This window comes from Hemicordylus capensis, chromosome 3 (genome assembly GCF_027244095.1).
Source record: "Hemicordylus capensis ecotype Gifberg chromosome 3, rHemCap1.1.pri, whole genome shotgun sequence".
Taxonomy (NCBI): Eukaryota; Metazoa; Chordata; class Lepidosauria; order Squamata; family Cordylidae; genus Hemicordylus; species Hemicordylus capensis.
Genome location: NC_069659.1, coordinates 166647968 through 166668869, shown reverse-complemented (window position 1 = coordinate 166668869; position 20902 = coordinate 166647968). Strand labels below are relative to the sequence as shown.

The following is a 20902-nucleotide window of genomic DNA, read 5'->3' as shown; positions in this document are numbered from 1 at the left end:
CTTTTGTTTTTGCCTTTTTAAAATTTCCCTCTCTCTTTTTCTTTCATAAGAATGTAATCAGAGTCCTGCTTGATGTTGGAGCACATTTATCTATTCCAACATTCTGTCTTCAGCAGTATGCAGTCAGATATGCAAAACAAAATAGGACATGAAGGCAACAACCTTCTACTGTTGCTTGTCCTCATCATCTGATATTCAGAAGTATACTGCTTCTGAATGTGGATGTTTAATTGAGCTGTCATGCTTTTCCTTGCCTTCCTAATCTCTTTTTTGCCCATTTGCTATGCAGGTATATTCCAGTCTTTTTGTGTTTGTAATCTAGATGAAGTTAACACAAGGCCCAAATTTGCCAGAACTGCTAGAAACCATTCCGGTGGTGGTGGTGGTAGCCAGGAATGATACACGCTGCTGCCTTGCACTCTGCTATGTTTACACATTTTGTCTCGCTTCAAGGGGGCTGTGTCCATTTTCCAGTGATGTTCTTATTTAGTCACCAAGGTTGTCAACATCCCTTGGGAAAGAAATCATGCAGCATTTAAAATTACCTATTTTTAGCATACCTGTGTTTCATTGTTCAGTTACAGGTTCCTGATAAATAGCTTATGGCAGGGCCCTGACACAAGCATGTGTGGTTAAAGCTACCTTTGGCATAACAAATGGAGGATTAGGAAAGAGGAGAAGGATTGTTCATCTGAGAGCGACATTTGTTTGTATGCAATATACACATCATGTTGGTTGATGGCAAGTTTGCACAACTTGTTACCTGCCTGTTACGTATGGTGACTTGATAAGCCTCGTTGTTTAGTGACTGCGAGAACCAAGGGGGTTCTCAAGCACCTGAGATGGCTAGTGGACTGCATTTGGGTTGCTAGGTCATACATTTGTGCAGGCCTGGTTTTGAGTACTAATTGTAACATGCCAAAGGACCCTTACTGATACAGTAGATGCAAACCTGCCTTGTAAGGTGGAGGGAGGAGGAAATTGGCAGCAGGGAAAGCTATAGACTATAAAGGATCGGTCTCCAGCTTGTAGGAGCTCCTGAGGTTGGGGTCCTACAAGCTTCCCAGCAACACCGTGGAGGTTTCCAATGGGAATCTTCAGATCTGTAGTTTGTATTTCCTCCTTGCTGAATGGAGTGAACCAAGAGGGATTAAAAATGGCAGTCCCCTTTTTCTGAAAGTAATGGAACCTCACAAGCATGCTTTGTAGATTGTGTTTTGTTACCAAGAATACTTGTAACTTAAAGATGGATCCCCTGCCATTTCCCAGTCTTCTCTACTACCAGTTCTTTTCCTCTTCTGTCTTCACAAGTTAAGTTTGGGAAGATGTGGGAGATGGAAATCAGCAGCAGGAAAGGCTGGGATTGGCTAGTATGGAGGTGAGCTAATTTGTTGAACTTTGCCTTGTATGAGTGCAGGTTTTCTGAACCTGAAGAGTAAATGAGCTCACTGGCCCACTTGCTACACAGCAGTAGGTGGGTGAAAGAAGGGCTGTGAATTTGCAGGGACCCTTCAGCATCCCTGCAGCGAAAACCTTTTGTGCAGCTGAGTGGAGCGGGAGGGGAAGCAAAGCACCTTTCTGCTTGCAAGAATATGTTCCTGAGGGTTCTGCAGCCCTTAGGAACATATTCCTACAGTCAGAAAAGTCTTTTGTAGTGTGGAGAGAGAAGCAAAAATCACACACACACCCTGCATACTCACTCCATGCACATAAAAACCTCCATCAGTGCAGGGATGCTGAAGGTTCCCTGTGGAAGTGTGGCTCTTTTGTCACTCGCCTGCTGCTGCACAGCAGAAGGGGTACTACCTCTAGCCTAACCGACCCTGCAGGGTTGTTATGAGAATAAATGGGGGTGGGGAAGAAGACTCATGTATGCCATCCTGTGCTCCTTAGAGAAAGGCCATGATGTAATAAAGAAAATGAAAATAATAAATATTTTCTAACTTCCTACCCACCCCACTTCAACGATTCAGAGCAACAATGTTTTTTCTTCCTACATAAACAAAATTCGTCCCTCAGGAAATGTGCCACAAACGTATAAAGTAACTGTGTTGCTGGCCCTGCTTGATCCATATGTTACTGAAGTGTCATGAAAACAAGTTTTCATGACACTTCAAGCCGGGCCGGGCACAGAGCATCAGCACCTCCGGCTGGTCCCTCCACCCCTGATGCCAGCATGCCCAGCTTTCTGGCCAACCGGCTGCTCTCCCACCACCACCCGCTTCTGCCCCCCACTGGCCCCGTGCTTTCTGGCTTCCTCTCCCTCCCACACACACTTTCTGGCTTGCAGGCTGGCCGGAAAGCCAGTCCACCACCTCCTCCCGCCCACTCTCAGTAGCGGCTGCCTCCTCCTGGTGGCCAGGCTAGCCTGCCACTGCCTCCTGTTCCCACCAGCCCACTGCCGCCTCCTGTTCCCGCCAGCCAGCCCGGCCTGTGGTCATCTCCTCCCAACTGGCTGCCACCGCCATTGTCTCCCTGTCGTATCCCCTAGGCAGCTGCTCTTGCAAGAGCTGCCACACATGGGATTAGTGTCAGGTACGCCTAAGAGAAATAAATATATAGATATTTTCCACAGTTAGGGTGCTGTCTTGGACTCTATTTGACATTGTATTCATTTTGTCCTAATATTGTCTTTAGATCTCCATTTAGGCAATGGCCTACATACAGGCTAAAGAAGTGCTGGTGCTACGAAGCATTCCTGATGGCTTCAACTAACTCAGCAGCAGCAATCGCACAAGCTGGGGCAAATTTCAGTGACCTCCCCTTCTCCCAGAAGGGCTCTGTGTCTCATGAAAATATGTCATGCAGTCCTCAGAGACATATTTTTGTGTGGCACAGAGCATTTTAAGGGGAAGGGGAGGTCTCTAAAATAAAAAACAAACAAACCCATGTGAGTGCTGGTTCTGCTTAAGTTGGGAACTCATCGAGAGTGCCTCAGGTTCTCACACAGTTCTGGAGCTTCCTTAGACTGGATGTCAGCCAGTATCTTTCTGAATATCAGAAATTGGGGACAAATAAGAGGGAGGGTTGTTGCTCTTTTATCCTGTTTGCGAACTTCGCTGAAGCATCTGGCTGGCAACATTTGCAAACAGTCTGCTGCCTTCAGTGGCCCTTTGGTCTGATCAAGGATAGTTTTCTTACATGCTTAGGCATTAATGAGAGGCAACTTGAGTGTAACAATTTTTCTAATAATGAAAATCATTTTGTTTTCAATGCAGACAAACTCCGAAGGAGCATGCCTAACTTAGCTCGGATGCCAAGCACCCCCACCATCAATACCAATGTCAGCCCCGCAGTCACTGTGAGGAACAGTCTAAGCTTTGATTCTAATTTGCATGGAGCTGGTAATGGAATATCAAGAATACAGTCTTCTAGTAAGTGGGAATTCTTTACAATTTATTGTGACTGTGGAAATCTGTTAGAAGACGTCTAATATTCTGTTTTTCACAATGGAAGGTGCTGTTTTCCCTCCAGAGGCATTTGTTTTGAGAAGGATTTCTATTTACAGTTCTAATTTTACAGTAGTTGCAGGTTTTCAATTTTTTCTGTCCATCCTGAACTGTCAGTTTTTGTGTATGTTTAAGAACTAGTTTATGCATCCAGCAGAAGCAAGTAGTAAAGCTTTTCCTGGATGGTACAAACCATTTCAGACTGCAGGTGTGTTGTTGACATCGAAATACTGCTCCATCAAAAAAACCCCTCCTTGTACATAGTAAAAAGGGCATGTCAAGGAGAAGCCTAGATGGGACAATATTATGTAACATAGTTGTTTTGTATATTTCTCTATCAAATGTTTATGCTGCCCCAAATTTCCATTGCTGAGTGGCTTACAAAAACTTAAAAATACACCAAAACACAAAGTAAAAACCTTAAAACAATGTAAAACCACAATTAAATTAAAAAGCTTGGGTGAAAAGGTGAGTCTTTAATCACTTTTTAAAAGTTGTCAGAGATGGGGAGGCTCTTGCCTCAGCAGGGAGAGCATTCCAGAGCCTTGGGGCGGCAACAGAAAAGGCCCGCCTCTGTATAGCCACCAGACGAGCTGGTGGCAGCTGCAGGCAAACATCTTGAGATGATCTCAATGGGTGATGGGGCTCACGGAGAGGACGACATTCTCTGAAATACCCAGGGCCTAAGCTGTTTAGGGCTTTTTAGGTTATAACCAGCACCTTGTACTTTGCCCAGAAACTTAACGGCAGCCAGTGTAACTCTTTTAGTATAGGAGTGATATGGTCTCTTTGAGATGATCCGGAGACCAACCTTGCTGCCTCATTCTGTATCAATTGCAATTTCTGGACTATGTACAAAGGCAGCCCAACATAGAGCACATTGCAGTAGCCAGGTCTGGAGGTGACCAGCATATGTACCACTGTTCTGAAGTCATTCATCTCAAGTAATGGACGCAGCTGGCATATCAACCAAAGCTGATAAGAAGCACCTCTGGCCATCATCTCAACCTGGGCCACCAGGGAGAGGTGCAAGTCCAGGAGTACTCCCAGACTGTGCACCTGTGCCTTGTGGGGAAGTGTGACCCCATCCAGAACAGGTATATCCAAATCATTGCCCAAGTTCCGACCCCACACAATAAGTACCTCCATCTTGCTTGGATTCGGCCTCAGTTTATTCTCCCTCATCCAGCCCATTACTGCCTCCAGGCAGGCATTTATGGAGTTTATGCCTTCTCCTGATGACGTTGACATGGAGAAATAGATTTGGGTGTCAGCAGCATACTTATAGCACCCTGCGCCAAACCTCCTAAACCTCACTCCCAGCGGTTTCATGTAAATGTTAAACAACATGGGAGACAATATGGAGCCTGAAGGGACACAATACAAAAGTTCAGATTTTGAAGAATACCAGTCTCTAAGGGACACCATCTGGAATCTGCCCAAGAAGTAGGAGCAGAACCATGACAAAACAGCACCTCCCACCCCCAATCCCCTCAGACGCTTCAGAAGGATACTATGGTCAATAGTATCGAAAGCCAATGAGGGTCACACTTCCTCTGTCAGTCCCCAAATGGTGATTATCCATGAGGCCAACCAAGGCAGTCTCCACCCCATAACCCACCTGAAAGCCAGTCTGATATGGGTCTAGATAGTCAGTTTAATCCGAGATTGCCTGGAGTTGGGAGGCCACCACCCTCTCAATTACCTTGCCTAACCACAGAAGGTTTGAGACAGGCCTATAGTTGTTCAACTCTGAGGGATCCAATGCAGGCTTCTTCAAAAGAGGTCTAATAATTGCATCCTTAAGGCAAGGAGGCATCCTGCCCTCCCTAAGTGAAGCATTTATAATCTCTACCAGGCCTTCTACAACAATCTCCCTGCCAGATAGTATAAGCCATGTCAGGCAAGGGTCAAGAGAACAGGTTGTAGGCCACACCACTCCAAGCAGCTTGTCCACATCCTCAGGAGCCACAAACTGGAACTGATCCAGCCTAACCACACAAGAGGAGTAGCTGGACACCTTCACATCAGACACTGCAGTAATTGTGGTACCCAAGTCTAAGTTGGTCCGAATACAAGAGATTTTATCCACTTCACAGCAGGAAATAGATAGTTCCAAATTCTGATTCAAGGGAGGAGAGGCACACACTAGCCCTTTCACAATCCTGAATAACTCTGCTGGACGTGAACTTGCAGGCGCAATACAGGCAGAAAAGAATCGCTTCTTTGCCGCCTGTATTACCAGAGCATAGATCTTCAAATGCACTCTATGTTGTAATCTGTCAGATTTGAGTCAAGTCTTCCTCCACTTGCGCTCCAGTCATCTACCTTGCCGCTTCAGCCCCTGTAGTTCTTCTGTATACTGAGGAGACAATTTTGAATTGGGTCGGCAAGGATGCTTAGGAGCCATCATGTCTACTGACCTGGTGAGTTTGCTGTTCTAGTTCTCCACTTGGGCATCAACAGGATCACCAGCAGAGCCAACTCTAAATCCCTCCAAGGCATCTTGAAATCCTATTGGATCCAATAACCTTCTTGGGTGGACCATGCTTATAGGCCCCTCACTCCTGTGGAGGTGGGGTGAGAGTGTGAGTCCAACCTTAACCAGATGGTGGTCCGTTCATGTCAATGGGGAAATCACAGGAGTCCCCACCCACGGAACACCACCATGATCAGAGTGAAAGACCAGATCAAGCATGTGACCAGCAACGTGTGTCGGTCCCGAGACCCGTTGGCCCATAGTTGCCATCGCTGCTATGAACTCCTGAGCTGCCCTGGACAAATAAGGCCCAAAGTGAACATTGAAGTCCCCCAGCACCACAAGTCTGGGAGAGTCCAATGCCAACCCCACAACCAAGTGCATGAGCTCAGTTAGGGACTCTGTTGAGCAGCGGGGTACACCAACAGAAGTCCTAATCTATTCCTGGTCCCCAGTCTTAAGTACACATACTCGATATGACCAGATACTTCAACAGGGATCCTGGTAAAGGAGATGTTATTCTTATAGACCACCACCTCACCACCTCCCTGCCCACGTCCCCTCACTTGCTTCTCAGAGTAATCTGGAGGGAGAGGCTGGGACCAGACAGGGCCACCAGCCTCCCCCAACCAAGTCTCTGTGATACATACTAGGTCAGCCCCTTCAACCATAATCAGATCATGGATGATTTCCAATTTATTCTGGACTGACCTGGCATTACAAAGGAGCTGGGTGAAGCTCTGTGAATAGTTGGCACTGCTCTCCAAGGTCAGAGAGCCAGCAGGGCAAACGGAAACAGCCACTAAATTTCTGATTTCCCTTCCGCTGGAATGGCCTGCTGACCTGCCAACCTGCCAATGTTACTTCTTCTATTCCCCACCGCCACTGGAATAGCTGCCCCAGAGTCAATGGACACCCCCTGCCTCCCCATTTCCAGACAATCCCAAAGACATAATAAATTGATTTCAACCAAGACTCCACCATAGAAGCTCTCCCAGCAGCAATTTCAGCTTCCGGTGTAACCATGAAATAGCATGCCCTGCCCCAACCCTCAGTTCCACACCAAAAGCCCAGCACCAAAGGCCGGCCCCCGTTGATGGCCAGCTTCGGTGGCTGCCTGCAGGTCGACTGCACCGTCAGCACTCCCTCCATTGTTGTAAGTGCCCAAAAACTCAGAGTCACCCCTCTCACAGGCAGCTCCAAGATGGGGCTTATGACATTAGTGCCAACAGGTGGAAGTTGTCAGGCACTCAAGAGAACTAAAGCAGCAGAATAATAGCTGAGCAGAGCCAATTTTCTGGCTATCCAAGCTGGGGGCAGGGGGGCTGTGACATATCTCCAGGCCAAGGCCAAAGAGACAGGCTGACAAAATCCAAACCTTCTCCCCCCGTCATAATCCATACCTTCTCCTCCCGTCCACTCTGTCCACTATATGCAGGCAGTTCTTTGGATGGGAGGAGGGACATTCTAGTTGCAACCTAAAATGGCAGAGACTAGTAAAAACTTTATCACTTGATTCTGCTTAATGTATAATGAATGTATCAACTGGCACAGAGTGCTTGCTTAGATGTGATGTTGCCAGCACAATATTCTTTTCATAGGATTTAGGAGAAACACATACAATGAGTACATGGGGTGTGTGGAGAGGGAGATATGTTTATTTTTCTTTTAAATAGTTGAAATATGATATGGCAGTGGGTTCCACTCTGGTATTATTCCCCCAGTTTTTGAAGATTAGTTTTGAACTGCTTTTTTCAAAACCAGATAGCTGAAGGTCTCAGGGAGTTTTTATTATGTCTCACTTATGTATCACAAAACAGTTGTTGGTGCTCACTAGAGAGCAGAACTGCATGCACCTTGGATGCTTTGACACTAATTCCTACTGACAATTTGTACAATACTAGATCTACAATGTAGATTTCTGTGATTAGGAGGCTTTATTACAGCATTTACATAAATCTGAGTGGGACTCATAACAGCCTGTGTCAGTGATGTGCACGGTTTTTAAAGCGGAGGCCACTTTGGCAAAAGTGTGAGAACCATTTCCAGCTGTGCTGATCTCTGCACAGTAATGCACTTTCCTCAGTGTTGGGAGGGCCCAACTGCTTATACCTGGCATGGTGGTGCAGGGTTCAAGAGAGCTGTTTCCCTTAAAGGAGCCTCCTCCCAGTGCTAGGGAAAGTGCAGCACTGCGTGGTGAGAATCGTTATCTCTGCATGATGCCAGGATAATGGTGAGAGTATTCATCAGCTTTGGCCAGAACTTCACACGGGCCCAATTAACAATTTGTCAAGGAGCCACACTTATGGTCAATGTGGGCCACCACTGGCCTCTAGGCCTTACAGTGAAGAACACTAGCTGGTGTTGAATCACTCAACCACTCTCTTTCAGCCTAACCTTCTTCACAAGGTCATTGGGAGGGCAAAAACCCTGCTTTGAGCATCTTGGGAAAGGGGCTGAGTGTAAATGTGCCTCCCCCCCCCCCCCGCCCGCCAAAGCAAATACTATTTGAACTAGCTCCAGCAAAAAGTCCTTGTCTGTTTCTTAAGTTAAAGCCATCTTTCAGGCTGGCTTGGTTGTGTGCTTGCTCAGCCTGTATGTTCATTCAGCATATGTGGAGAGTGTGACCTAAAGGAGTGTGCGGCTCTCTGTTGCAAGACGATCCATTCCCCTTTGTTTCTGACATTCCCCCTTTCTAGTTCCTTCTCCGGGGCAACTTCAGCACAGAGTTCATAGTGTGGGACATTTTCCAGTATCTGTCAGGCAGCCTCTCAAAGCCACAGCCTATGTGAGTCCAACTGTTCAAGGGAGCAATAGCAGCAGCAGCAGCAACATTGCATTGTCCAGCACCTTACAGTTACATGCCAACACAGGCATCCCAATGCCAAACAAGACTGCCAACGCAGGCATCCGCAGTGGTCTTCCAAGGCCTTCCCTGGCCATCAGTGGGAGCAGCATACCCAGGAGCAAAATTGCACAGCCAATTCGAAGGTAAGAGGAGCTTTGCTAAACAAGGAAGTCAAGTTGTGTTTGTAAACCTGTGTTTTTAAAGGCAAGTTTGTGTTTGTAAGCTGGTTGAACTGCCATTCTCTCTCCTGGGGAACTATGGTTCTGTGAGGAGGGCTGAGATAAACAGCATTCTCAGCATCTCAAACTACAATCTGCTAGGGGTGTGCACCGGACTGCGGACCTGCGGCTCGGCACTGGGGTGGGGGGGTCCATTAAGGGCGGGGGGGGGCTTTACTCACCCCTCCCGCGCTTTGCTGCTTCGGCGCCATAATTAGTTTAAAAAATGCGCCGCAGAATCCCTCGCCGCTCCGGGGCTCCTTGACTTCAAAATCGGGCGGCAGGATACTTCCCTGCCGCCCCCAAAGCCCCCTCAAGCCATTTGAGCGCTTTAAATCTCGCCCCGGACCGAGTGCTAAAGCGCTCGGGCGGGCGGCGGGGAGATGTCCTTCCGTCCGCCCGCCCCCTTCCCTGCCTTCTGCGAAGTGCAGGGAGCCTTCTGCGCGCGCGCTTGCAGAAGGCTCCCTGCTTCTGCGCACGCGCGCGCAGAAGGCTCCCTGCACTTCGCAGAAGGCAGGGAAGGGGGCGGGCGGACGGAAGGACATCTCCCCGCCGCCCGCCCGAGCGCTTTAGCACTCGGTCCGGGGCGAGATTTAAAGCGCTCAAATGGCTTGAGGGGGCTTTGGGGGCGGCAGGGAAGTATCCTGCCGCCCGATTTTGAAGTCAAGGAGCCCCGGAGCGGCGAGGGATTCTGCGGCGCATTTTTTAAACTAATTATGGCGCCGAAGCAGCAAAGCGTGGGAGGGGTGAGTAAAGCCCCCCCGCCCTTAATGGACCCCCACCCTAACCCTCCCGAACTAAAACCACCCCTTGTCCGGACCGGTTCGGAGGCCAGTAGAATGGCCTCCGAACCGATCCGTGCACACTACTACAATCTGCTGAATTCTTTGGGGGAAGCTATCACAATTAAACGGGTATGAAACTGATTTAGGTTTTTACTGTAAACATAGCCTCAATGTAGGTCTTGCTTTCAAAGTAAAAATAGCTTCTCTAATTTGCTGCAGAGATGGCTCATCAGTAAGGGCAGGATGGGTTGGGTCCCCCCGCCTACCAAACAAACAAGCTAATGGTGAAACTCAAACTTACCAGTCCCTACAGCCAGCAAATCTTCCAAAGCACAAAGCTTTCTCCAGACCCTCCTCCTTGTTTGTTGCTTGCTTCCTTCCTTATTGGCTGGAACAGCCTGCTAATCAAGCTGTCGGATTCTCAGGGGGCGCCAGCCTGGCATCGACTGGGAACTTAAAAAAATAAACTTCCTGGTGGCTTCAGGCCAGGCTGGTGCCCCATTTCTGTGCTTTCTGCCTTTTGCCATTTGGCCCCACCTTCTGCTTTCTCCCCCCTTTCCCCTCTGCCTTCTCCTCTCTTTCTGGTTTCTCCTTTTTGCCCCTGCTTTTCTGCTTGCCTGCCTCCCTGCCTGCTTTTCACTTAAGTGTATTTTCTCCCTCAGTGAAAAATGGGGTTGATTATACCCCATTTGAGAAGTTAAAATGTCATTTAAAAGTTTGTGGTCAGTATTCTGCAACTCTGTCTTCCAGGTGAGGATTAATGTTAACAAGGTCAAGTGCTCTGTTAAGGGTTAAGTGCCCTTTTGCAAGCAGCAAAAATATTATCATTGAGCCCCTGACAGACCCCATACACTGCCGGTGGGGTGCATTTGGCTTTATAGGTCACAAGTTGTACACGCCAGCTATAAATTCTTCTAATTGAGCAGCTGGCACACTGTCAAGTATTGCTACTCAGTTTTCCTTGGAGAGAATCCTGATTAAGCGATCAGTTTCATTAAGCCAAGAGCCATTTAATAATTCTACATCCATTTTAATTGTGCTGATAGTTGGATAATGAAGTGTTGCTAAATGTTAGGTTTCTGTAATTAAAGGTTAAACTCAAAGGCTAGAATCCTACACCCCCTTGGCTTGCTTAAAATACCATTGGCTTCAGTAGGATTTGAGCAACTTAGAAGTGTGCCAGGATTGCAACCAAAATGGTTTGATCAGGGAAATTATCTGCATCTTTCTTGAAATGGTGGGACTCAAAGGAGTCCCATTGAAATTAAAAGGACAAGTTAGGCAATGCCTAATTTGTCCTTTTACTTTCAATGGGACTACTTTGAGCAATTTTCCTCATCTTGATAGCCAGTGTTCTTTAATCTGTGGTAAGATATGTTCAACTGTACTTCTAATTTGGACAGTTCACCTGGAGGAGCCAGGGAATGGAGGCACCAGTGACGCACCGCACGCAGCAGTGATGTGCCTTGCGTGTGATGTCATGTGCAGGTGGGCATGGCCCGATCGCTGGAGGGCCCGCACGAGCCCTCTGGAGTGCATTCCCAGCCAGCATTTGCTGGCTGGGTGCATTTATTTCCCTTTATTTCCCTTCCTCTCCCTCCAGTGAAAGGGAAATAAATGCACCCAGGTAGCAAATGCTGGCTGGGAATGAACTCCGGAGTACTCATGCAGCTCTTCCATGGCTCATGGTTGAGCTCTTTGAAACTGCCTGCTCAATGGTGGCTCCGCCCCTGAGTTCACCCTAAAGTGCTGTCTGCAAAATCATTGGCATATACAATAGGATAAATTTCCCCTTGAGTTATCATACTGCAAATGTGAAGTGCCATTGACAATTCCACCATCTGTGTGAAAGTGCATTAGAATTCTACACCTCTTTATTTTAAAAGATTAAAAAAAGAACCTCACACCTAATTCTTTTAGGTGGTTTGATGGTTAAACCCAAGCATCATCATTGTTCTTTTATAATTGCAAGTTGAGGCCATTACTTGAAAGATTCCCCTTTTCCCACTTAGCAGTGTTTTTTTTTAAAAGCAGGTAAATGTTATGTGGGGGAAATTGAGATAAGTCTGTTCACCAGGAAGCTGCTGGTCGATCCAAGCTCCCTGCTGTGAGTACAACACAACAAATGTGTTGGGAGAGCCCGTCCCTTATGATGTACCTAAGCCTCTCATTCTGAGGGCTGAACTAGACACCCATCTCACCACATGGCAGAACTGTGCCTGAACTCCACCACTTTCAGCTTCAGGTGCATGTTGCAGAACTCTTCAGACATCCAGTGTTCTGTGCCCAGGAAGGAGGTTTTTAGTAAGGGGAAGCATTAGTCATGCATTTGTGCCCCACCTGAAATTTGAAGTAGTAAGAAGCCACCTAATGGCGCAGAGGGGAAATAACTTGACTTGCAAGCCAGAGGTTTCCCGTTTCAAATCCCTGCTGGTATGTTTACCAGACTATGGGAAACACCTATATCAGGAAGCAGCGAAAGGCATCATCTCTTACTGCACGGGAGGAGGCAATAGTAAACCCCTCCTGTGTTCTACCAAAGACAACCACAGGGCTCTGTGGTCACCAGGAGTCGACGCCAACTCAACAGCACACTTTACTTCTACCATCAAGGAAAACCTCTTACCTCTTGATTCTGTCAAAAATGTAAAATGGCCCTGAGACACCAGATAAGAGCTCTTAAGTCCACCCAACACAGTTCTGTCAGAGTTGAGGTGCTGAAGGGGAGCAGTCTGCTAAAGCCCGTGTAGCTGTTCACATCGGGAGGAGAGGGTTAAAGAGCACTTTGCCAGTATCTTGGCTTACAATCAAAGTTTCTGGCCCTTAGACCTTGCTCAGCACCTTGTTAAAAATTAGTTGCCAGCTAGGAATGTATATGAATGTGCACGATATTTGCCTGGTTTGGGAACTAGTTTTGATAGATGCCTCTTTTCAGATTGGATTGGAATGAATGAGAAGAGCAGTGACTGACATACTGCACAGTGACTGACATACTGCATATGGTGGGACGTAATGATTGCTCAGTTGCACAAGAGCAAATATTTCACAAATGGAGTTGTGCATTAATGCAGGCATTATATATAATGGCTGCTCTGTCATGAAACTCGATTTGTAAAATGTTGGCACTTGAACAAAAGTGCTTTTGCGCAGCTGCGCAAAAATTGCATCCCACCATGTGCATAACATTGTGCAGTGTATCAGCCAGCCCTCTCTTCTGTACTCCTCATGCGTTTATACAGAGTTCTGCATTCTGCTGGATTAGGACCATCTTTTGTACTGTGCTTACTTGGAATGTGACTTGTTTCTTAACACAGTTTTCTCCAGCCACCAAAGCCTCTTTCATCACTTAGTACTCTACGGGATGGCAACTGGAGAGATGGCTGCTATTGATGTTGGGTGGACCTGGACTGAGGACAAGAAATAATGTGGATCCTCTTACCTAGCTGGCTGGGTAACTATAACTGTAGGAGGCCGGATGGGCAACACAGCGCTGTTTCTTTCCGTCTTTCATTTTCATTGGTCACTGAACACATGCGAGATTACATATTGCACTTTGTTGTTTGCTTGGAAGAAACAGCAGTGTTGTCACATTAATGTTGCAGCATTATTATTTAGACCTCTTTAATACTTGTACGAAGTATCAGAAGTGCCCCACTTGGGGGAGCCAATGTTATTTCTGAACACTTTGTCATAATGAAATTTTCAGGACCTTTAACATGTCCTTCCCCACTGCCCACCCCAAGAAAGGCATTGTTTTCATTAGTTCTCTTGCAGATTTACAGAATGGATTGTTATACTACGTGCTTGACCTTTTCTTTTGTAGCCTTTCCAACTAGGCTTTTTTGCACTTAATTTGTTTTTACATTTTCTTTTCACAGTGTTACAGTCTTGTGTGTGTGCCATTAAGTCTTTTTTTTTTTTAATGGTAAGGTACTATTTTAAGTATATATTTTAACATATCTGCCCCAACCCAGATACTGGCTTGCACACTATGCAATACCCTGCTGATCCAAAGTGGGGATCACATTCCCATGTATGAGCCAGCATGGTGTAGTGGTTAGAGTGCTGGACTAGGACCGGGGAGACCCGAGTTCAGATCCCCATTCAGCCATGAAACTAGCTGGGTGACTCTGTGCCAGTCACTTCTCTCTCAGCCTAACCTACTTCGCAGGGTTGTTGTGAGGAGAGACTTAAGTATGTAGTACACTGCTCTGGGCTCCTTGGAGGAAGAGCGGGATATAAAATGTAGATAATAATTAAAAATAATAATTCACTGGTTCTGTTTATTTCCACATTCCATCCATACTGCTGTGGAGTGTGGAGAGGTTTCACAGCGCCTAAGAATTGCATCCACATTTTTGCAACAAAAATATAAAAACATTGCAAGAGCACTGACACAATTCTTAGGCGTCCAGGGCCTCTCTGTGCCTGGTAGTAGGGTGGGTGGGTGTTGGCGATGGACAGAACCAGTGCGTGTGCCCTGCTGGTGGGACACTGAGCAGTTTGCAAGCCAGGATCATCAGCACATAGAAGCATCAGTGCATATGTACATCTCTAGCTGTACAACAAACCATGGGCTGAAATGTGGGTATTCCTGGTGCTAAGAAGCCCAATTCAGACTCAGATAGATGATCAGTAATCTTGCCAATCAATTTCATGGTCTACGGGAATAAGGAGGGGGAACAGGGGACCGGAGTCAGTCCCTCCCCTTCCTTCTTGGGTTCTGGGAAGTGGGCATTTTAGCATTAGATGCTCAGCCCACTCTTGTACTGATGGATTGGGGCCATCATCAGTAGTACAACAGTGCTATTCTCTGTTTATGTTGCAGTAGCACACACTAAAAAAAAGAAGCATTCACTTGAAACTGACATGCCTTTGGATCAATATGATTCGTTCCTGTCGTCTCTTTGTTCCAGTGTTAATTTATTCATCATGGGGATGTATTTATAAAGAGGGCATAGCTTACATTGCACTTAAAAGTGCAATGATCTCTAAAAAGTCGGGTTTCAATACTTTATTATGAAGAACAAAATTGCAATGTTTTATTAACAATTGTGTATGGGGAAAATGAATGAGTTTTCATGGAAGTAAAACTTTTTTGATAGACCTTTTACAAAACCCAATTGCACTAACCAATGCTTTCTTACTATGGGATATGGTTTTAATATTTGATTACAACTTGTATTCTGCTGATCTGGAATGTTTCAGGAAATAAAGAAATCTATTTCAGCAATATCATGCTATCCTTGGATGTGCAATAAAAATAGAGTCTGTGGTGTTTATTGTCTTCACACAGCCTTCATTAGAATATAGTGCTATAAACCAATTTTGACCACTACTAATACAAACTAACATTGTACTCATGGCAGTCTGGGATAAGTATAAGGAATACGTCAGTGAACAGGGCAGGACTTGGACCTGGGTACCGTGTTCACAGTGTTTGAACAACTAAAGAAGGCTTGTGTCTGGCACTGTTCTCAAACTAGCAGTTAGTTTTAAAAGTGTTAATTACATCTTGCCATTCCTCCAAGCGGCTCAGGGTGGTTTCCCCCTGCCGCCACCACACTCTAGGTTAGCTTGAGATATCATAAATGGTCTGGGGACACCCATTTGCCCTGGGAATTTTCCAGTCCTAGTCTGACACACTATATAAGGTCATTCACATGACCCAAATCTCACAGGGCTAGAGAGGGCTGAGGGGAGGCAGGAGTATACCTACCTTCCCCCTCATGACCGCACTTATCCTCATGTCGTCCAGCTGTGCACACAACCACTGCTGTGGTGAGTGGCACAGCATTATAAGAACATAAGAACAGCCTTGCTGGATCAGGCCCACGGCCCATCTAGTCCAACATCCTGTTTCACAGAGTGACCCACAAGATGCCACAGGGAATCTACAGGCAGGAGTTGAGGGCATGCCCTCTCACCTGCTGTTACTCCCCTGCAACTGGTACTCAGAGGCATCCATTATGGAGGCCAGGGAAATGCAACCCAGCCTCCAGAAATCCCACAATGCACCATGCAAGGAGTATGTTGTATTGGGGGATTTCCCTGCAAGCCGGGCACTCAGGGCACCTGGCTCTGTGGCTGTTTGGACTGCAGGCAACCCAAGCAGACATATGAGTGGAATCCCAGGTAGAAGGGTGCATTCACACCCTTCTTCCTTTGCAATAGCCGGGGGGTGGGGGGGTGGGAGGAATCGCCTGCTATCTGGTGTGTCAGCAGCAGGATTGGGCTCAACCCTAGTGCTCCACACAAGCAGCCCTATCCGGGTAGGGCTCTGTAAGCCTGGTTAGGGTTGCTCATGTGAACAGCCGCTATGACCGCATTCACACATAACGGCGACTAGAGTTGGAGGGACCTACGGTTTTCTCAACATTACATCCCAACCCAGTCAACTCCGGTCCTGTTGATAGCGCAACCCAAGGTCGAACTGATGAGACTCCCATTTGAAGCCTTGGTTTGGAATTTTGTTGTACAACAATGACAACTAACCAACAAGCAGCTATGGGTTTGCCTTAGAGTTATGCTGATCAATATCTGAGGTTTGAAAGAAGGGTGTTAATGTTCCTTTCCTTAATGATCTGTTGGTTACTGGATACAAAGCTCCTTGGGGAATGTTTGTTATGGAAAAAGTCACCCGAGTTTGGAGAAGATGCCACATGTCTTCCTCTTGAAGATAAGGAAAGACTGGTGTAAGGTTTGTATGTGTGTAAAAAACTGCAGTTTGAGACAGAAGCAGGGCGAGCAAGCTGAAGGTGCAGCGCTCTCTCTTGCTGGGGATCTGATGTGAAATACAAGATGCTGCCTGGTAGGTGTGTGCATGCTGCTTGCTTAAATGCCCCAAGTCTCCAGTGCACTTCCCTCCAAAGGAAGCCAAAGCTAAATAGCATTACTCCATAATGTCACAGCACTCAGGGAAGTGGGAGGTGAACAACAAAGCAGATGTTTGCTTGTGAACAGCACACATCAAGAACAAAATGGAGGGAGAGTAGAAGATTGGAGGGAGTTAGGCAGATGAGAGGATGATAGAGATGGGGCAAGGACAAGAAAGAACAATGAAATGCCAAAGACAGCATAATATAATCACCCCAATCTACAAGTAACACAGTTGCATCCAAATGAAAGCAATAAAAAATAGCTGGCATCTGTATTTGGATGCACACATCTGATATACATCCACAGTTTCCTATCTAGAGGAGATCCATGAGGCACATGCTTCTGCACATGGATCCCCTGCTCTGGATAGGGGTGGTTATGTTTGTGTTATACTTAGAGGATATTCAAACGTGCGTGCAAAACTGGGCTAAGGGGGCCCAGCCTGGTTTTGCATGCATGTGTGAACCGCTGGGATCTGGCCCATACACGGCGGCAAACCTACCAAAGTAGCATCCCTCTAAAATGAGGTTAAGGGCATGAGCACTCCCTGAACCTCATCTTTTTAAATCGTGTGTCAGCCACGGCTGCTTGCAGCTGTAGCTGGCACACTCAGGGGAGCGGACTTGCACAGTGCATTATTGGAGCTCCAGAGGCAGGCCACGTTGGCATGTCCTGGCATCTCAACCTCTAGAGCTGCTGGGTGTGCTGCCGGTCGTTTGGGCGAGCAACCTGCCCGCCCACCGAAGGGAGGCCGATCATCTACAGGGAGGGTAAGTGAAACCCACTCTCTGCACAGAACTCCCTGAAGCCCTCTCACTGATCGTGAGAAGAGCACCTTTCTCTGCTAACACCAAGTGCAGGAGGTATCCACACACATTCCTCTGCTCTACTCTCCCCCTCCCCCTGCCCAAAGTATTATTATCTATATAATTATTTCTCTTAGCCGCCCACTGTGGGGATGCGTGTCTTCGGGGCAGAACTCTCGCAACATGCTGCGAGAGTCTCCGGCAAAGACGGGAGCAAGGATGGAGAAATTGGGAACGGATTGGGAAAGAGCCGCACGAGGGAAGCAGCGGGCCTGGTCGCGATGGGGAGGCGGCTGCCCTGGCCGCAGTGGCGAGGCAGCAGTGGGTCTGGCTGTGGTGGTGAGGTGGTGGCGGTTTCAGGCCTGGCTGTGGTAGCGAGGTGGCAGCGGGGTGAGTTGGCGGCTGGGCCACCAGGAAGAGGGGATGGGCCAGTTTTAAAGTCGGCCAGAAACCGGAGGGGGGGACCAGCCTGGGTAGGAAACGCCAGCCCCATATACCGCACAGATGTTCTGTGTGGAATTGGCTAGTTATTATTCTTATTGTTATTATTTATTCAATTTCTATACCACCCTTCCAAGAATGGCTCAGTATGTCCCACAGCACACGTATGCATGGCCTTAAAGGTAAAGGTAAAATGTGCCGTCGATGTCAACTCCCGGTGACCCCAGAGCCCCGTGGTTGTCTTTGGCAGAATACAGGAGGAGGTTACCATAGCCATCTCCTGCACAGTATGAAATGATGCCTTTCAGCATCTTCCTAGATCGCTGCTGCCCGACATAGGGGTTCATCATAGTCTGGGAAACATACCAGCGGGGATTCGAACCAGCAACCTCTGGCTTGCTAGTCAAGTCATTTCCCCACTGCACTATTAGCATGGCCTTACTATCTTACTATATTTCTAAGGGGTTTCCAGTTGGCAATTATGTGAAGCTGTTACTGAATTAAAACCAGTGGAATAAAATAATGCTATACAAAGACTGTAACTCTTCTGCTGAACACATGAGGGCACTATACACTCTAAAATTTCATTAAGCATTTTCTTTCCTTATCTTTCCAAGATCATCAACTCAAACCTGAGACTGTTTCTTGTGTTATGTTAGGATCCACATTGTGATCAGTAGTGTGAATCACTGAAGTGTCTTATTTGCTATTAGTGCCATAAGCAATATAAAGTTTAGAGCATTAATAAAGAATGAAGTGTCTGCTAATATTTTGCTTTCAGGTAAAACAATATTGTTTCTCAGTCTTGTTTAGCACCAAAGTTTATAACCACCATGCATCATTATACTCTGGCTTTTTTCCTAATATTGCCAATCATTAACAAGAGAATTAAGTTGTGAGGAAGTGGATGACCTGCTATTAGTCCACATTCTAGCCAGTCCAAGAAAGAAGATGCTGCCTTGCCTATATGCATGGAATAACCATAACTAGCTTAACCTGTGCAGAGCATCTGCATGTTAGTACTTGATTGATCTCCCCACCCTCACCTGAGCTGTACTCCTGTTTCTCCTTCTCCATCCCCTTGCTTCCATCCCCCTCATCCCTCTTGGTCACTCCTCCATCTCTTTACTCCACCCCCTCACTCCTCTTGGTCATGGCTGCAGTGTTTGTTGCTGGCGCCTGTTGGCCAAGCTGCAGCCTCCTATCCCCAGAGGCCTCCCCACTCTCATCCGAGCCCCACTCCTGCTCCTCCCCACAGGAGTTGCAGCAGCACCGCGCCACTATCCTTTTATATATATAGATTCCTCTCCTCTACAGTCAAGAACATCTTCTGGCCAGTAACAGATGCATTCCAACTGACCTTAACCACAGGCTCCTCCTCCCTATCTGCATATGGAATTCCCACTGCCCAATGACCATTGTGCTTCTGCTCTCACAGGCTCCTTCTCCCTATCTGCATATGGAATCCCCACTGCCTACTCAGGTGATTTTGCTTGAGAACTCTCGCGAGAGCTGCCACACACACAGGATTAGCCACAGGTACACCTAGGAGAAATAAATATATAGACTAGCTGAACACACACAGAGCTTCTGTGCGGTAGTTTACTTACTTTTTGGAGTTGTGTTGTGAGAATTTGGCTGGTTGTTCAGTTGTTTCTTTATTTTCCCATGTGTCTTCGTTGTCTTTTGGCAGTTCTTTGTGTGCATCAGTGCACGTTGGTTTTGGATTTTTGGGGGGGGGGGGGCGGGGGTTGGTGTTTCAAGTATTTGGTTAGGGGTTTTTTTGCTGCTGTTTTGGGGGGGGGATTTCTCCCCCTCTTAGTTGTTTTTGGCTTGGCTTTTGGTATGTCTTTGCCTGTTAGTGCCTTCTGCCCCAGGGTCTCACCTGCCACCCCCCCCCCGCCTTCTGCCCCAGTGTCTCGCCTGCCATCCCCCCGCCTTCTGCCCCAGGGTCTCGCCTGCCACCCCCCGGCCTTCTGCCCCAGGGTCTCGCCTGCCACCACCCCGCCTTCTGCCCCAGGGTCTCGCCTGCCACCCCCCCGCCTTCTGCCCCAGTGTCTCGCCTGCCATCCCCCCGCCTTCTGCCCCAGGGTCTCGCCTGCCATCCCCCCGCCTTCTGCCCCAGGGTCTCGCCTGCCACCACCCCGCCTTCTGCCCCAGGGTCTCGCCTGCCATCCCCCCGCCTTCTGCCCCAGGGTCTCGCCTGCCACCACCCCGCCTTCTGCCCCAGGGTCTCGCCTGCCACCCCCCGCCTTCTGCCCCAGGGTCTCGCCTGCCACCCCCCCGCCTTCTGCCCCAGGGTCTCGCCTGCCACCCCCCCGCCTTCTGCCCCAGGGTCTCGCCTGCCACCCCCCCGCCTTCTGCCCCAGGGTCTCGCCTGCCATCCCCCCGCCTTCTGCCCCAGGGTCTCGCCTGCCATCCCCCCGCCTTCTGCCCCAGGGTCTCGCCTGCCATCCCCCCGCCTTCTGCCCCAGGGTCTCGCCTGCCATCCCCCCGCCTTCTGCCCCAGGGTCTCGCCTGCCATCCCCCCGCCTTCTGCCCCAGGGTCTCGCCTGCCACACACACCCCCCGCCTTCTGCCCCAGGGTCTCGCCTGCCACACACACCCCCCGCCTTCTGCCCCAGGGTCTCGCCTGCCATCCCCCCGCCTTCTGCCCCAGGGTCTCGCCTGCCATCCCCCCGCCTTCTGCCCCAGGGTCTCGCCTGCCACCCCCCCCGCCTTCTGCCCCAGGGTCTCGCCTGCCATCCCCCCGCCTTCTGCCCCAGTGTCGTCTCTAAAAGCCCCCAGGTTTTTTTGTTTGTTTCTTTGAATGTTTTTGTGGAATCTTTCCCCTCCCTACCTCTTACCCCAGTGTTTGTCCTAGAAGTCCTTCGGGTGTTTTGTTTTTGTTTTTAGTGTTGAGTGTGGCTACTGTTGGATCTATGTTTTTCCAGTCAGTACTTGGGGGGGGTGGGGTAGGGAGAATCTGGTGTTTGTTTCTCCTCACAGTCTGGCTCT

At 48.1% G+C, this 20902-nt stretch overlaps 1 protein-coding gene across 3 annotated transcripts in view; it reads left to right on the top strand.

The window, feature by feature from the left end:
• Nucleotides 1–15057, top strand: part of SLAIN1 (SLAIN motif family member 1) — a 61621-nt gene extending 46564 nt beyond the window's left edge. For all 3 annotated transcript variants that reach the window (XM_053311295.1, XM_053311294.1, XM_053311297.1), the window contains 3 exons: nt 3219–3374; nt 8628–8919; nt 13094–15057. In XM_053311295.1, the coding sequence (XP_053167270.1) occupies nt 3219–3374; nt 8628–8919; nt 13094–13169 (524 nt within the window). In that variant the 3' untranslated portion in view covers nt 13170–15057. The remainder of the gene's footprint in view (nt 1–3218; nt 3375–8627; nt 8920–13093) is intronic.
• Nucleotides 15058–20902: the final 5845 nt, after the last annotated feature.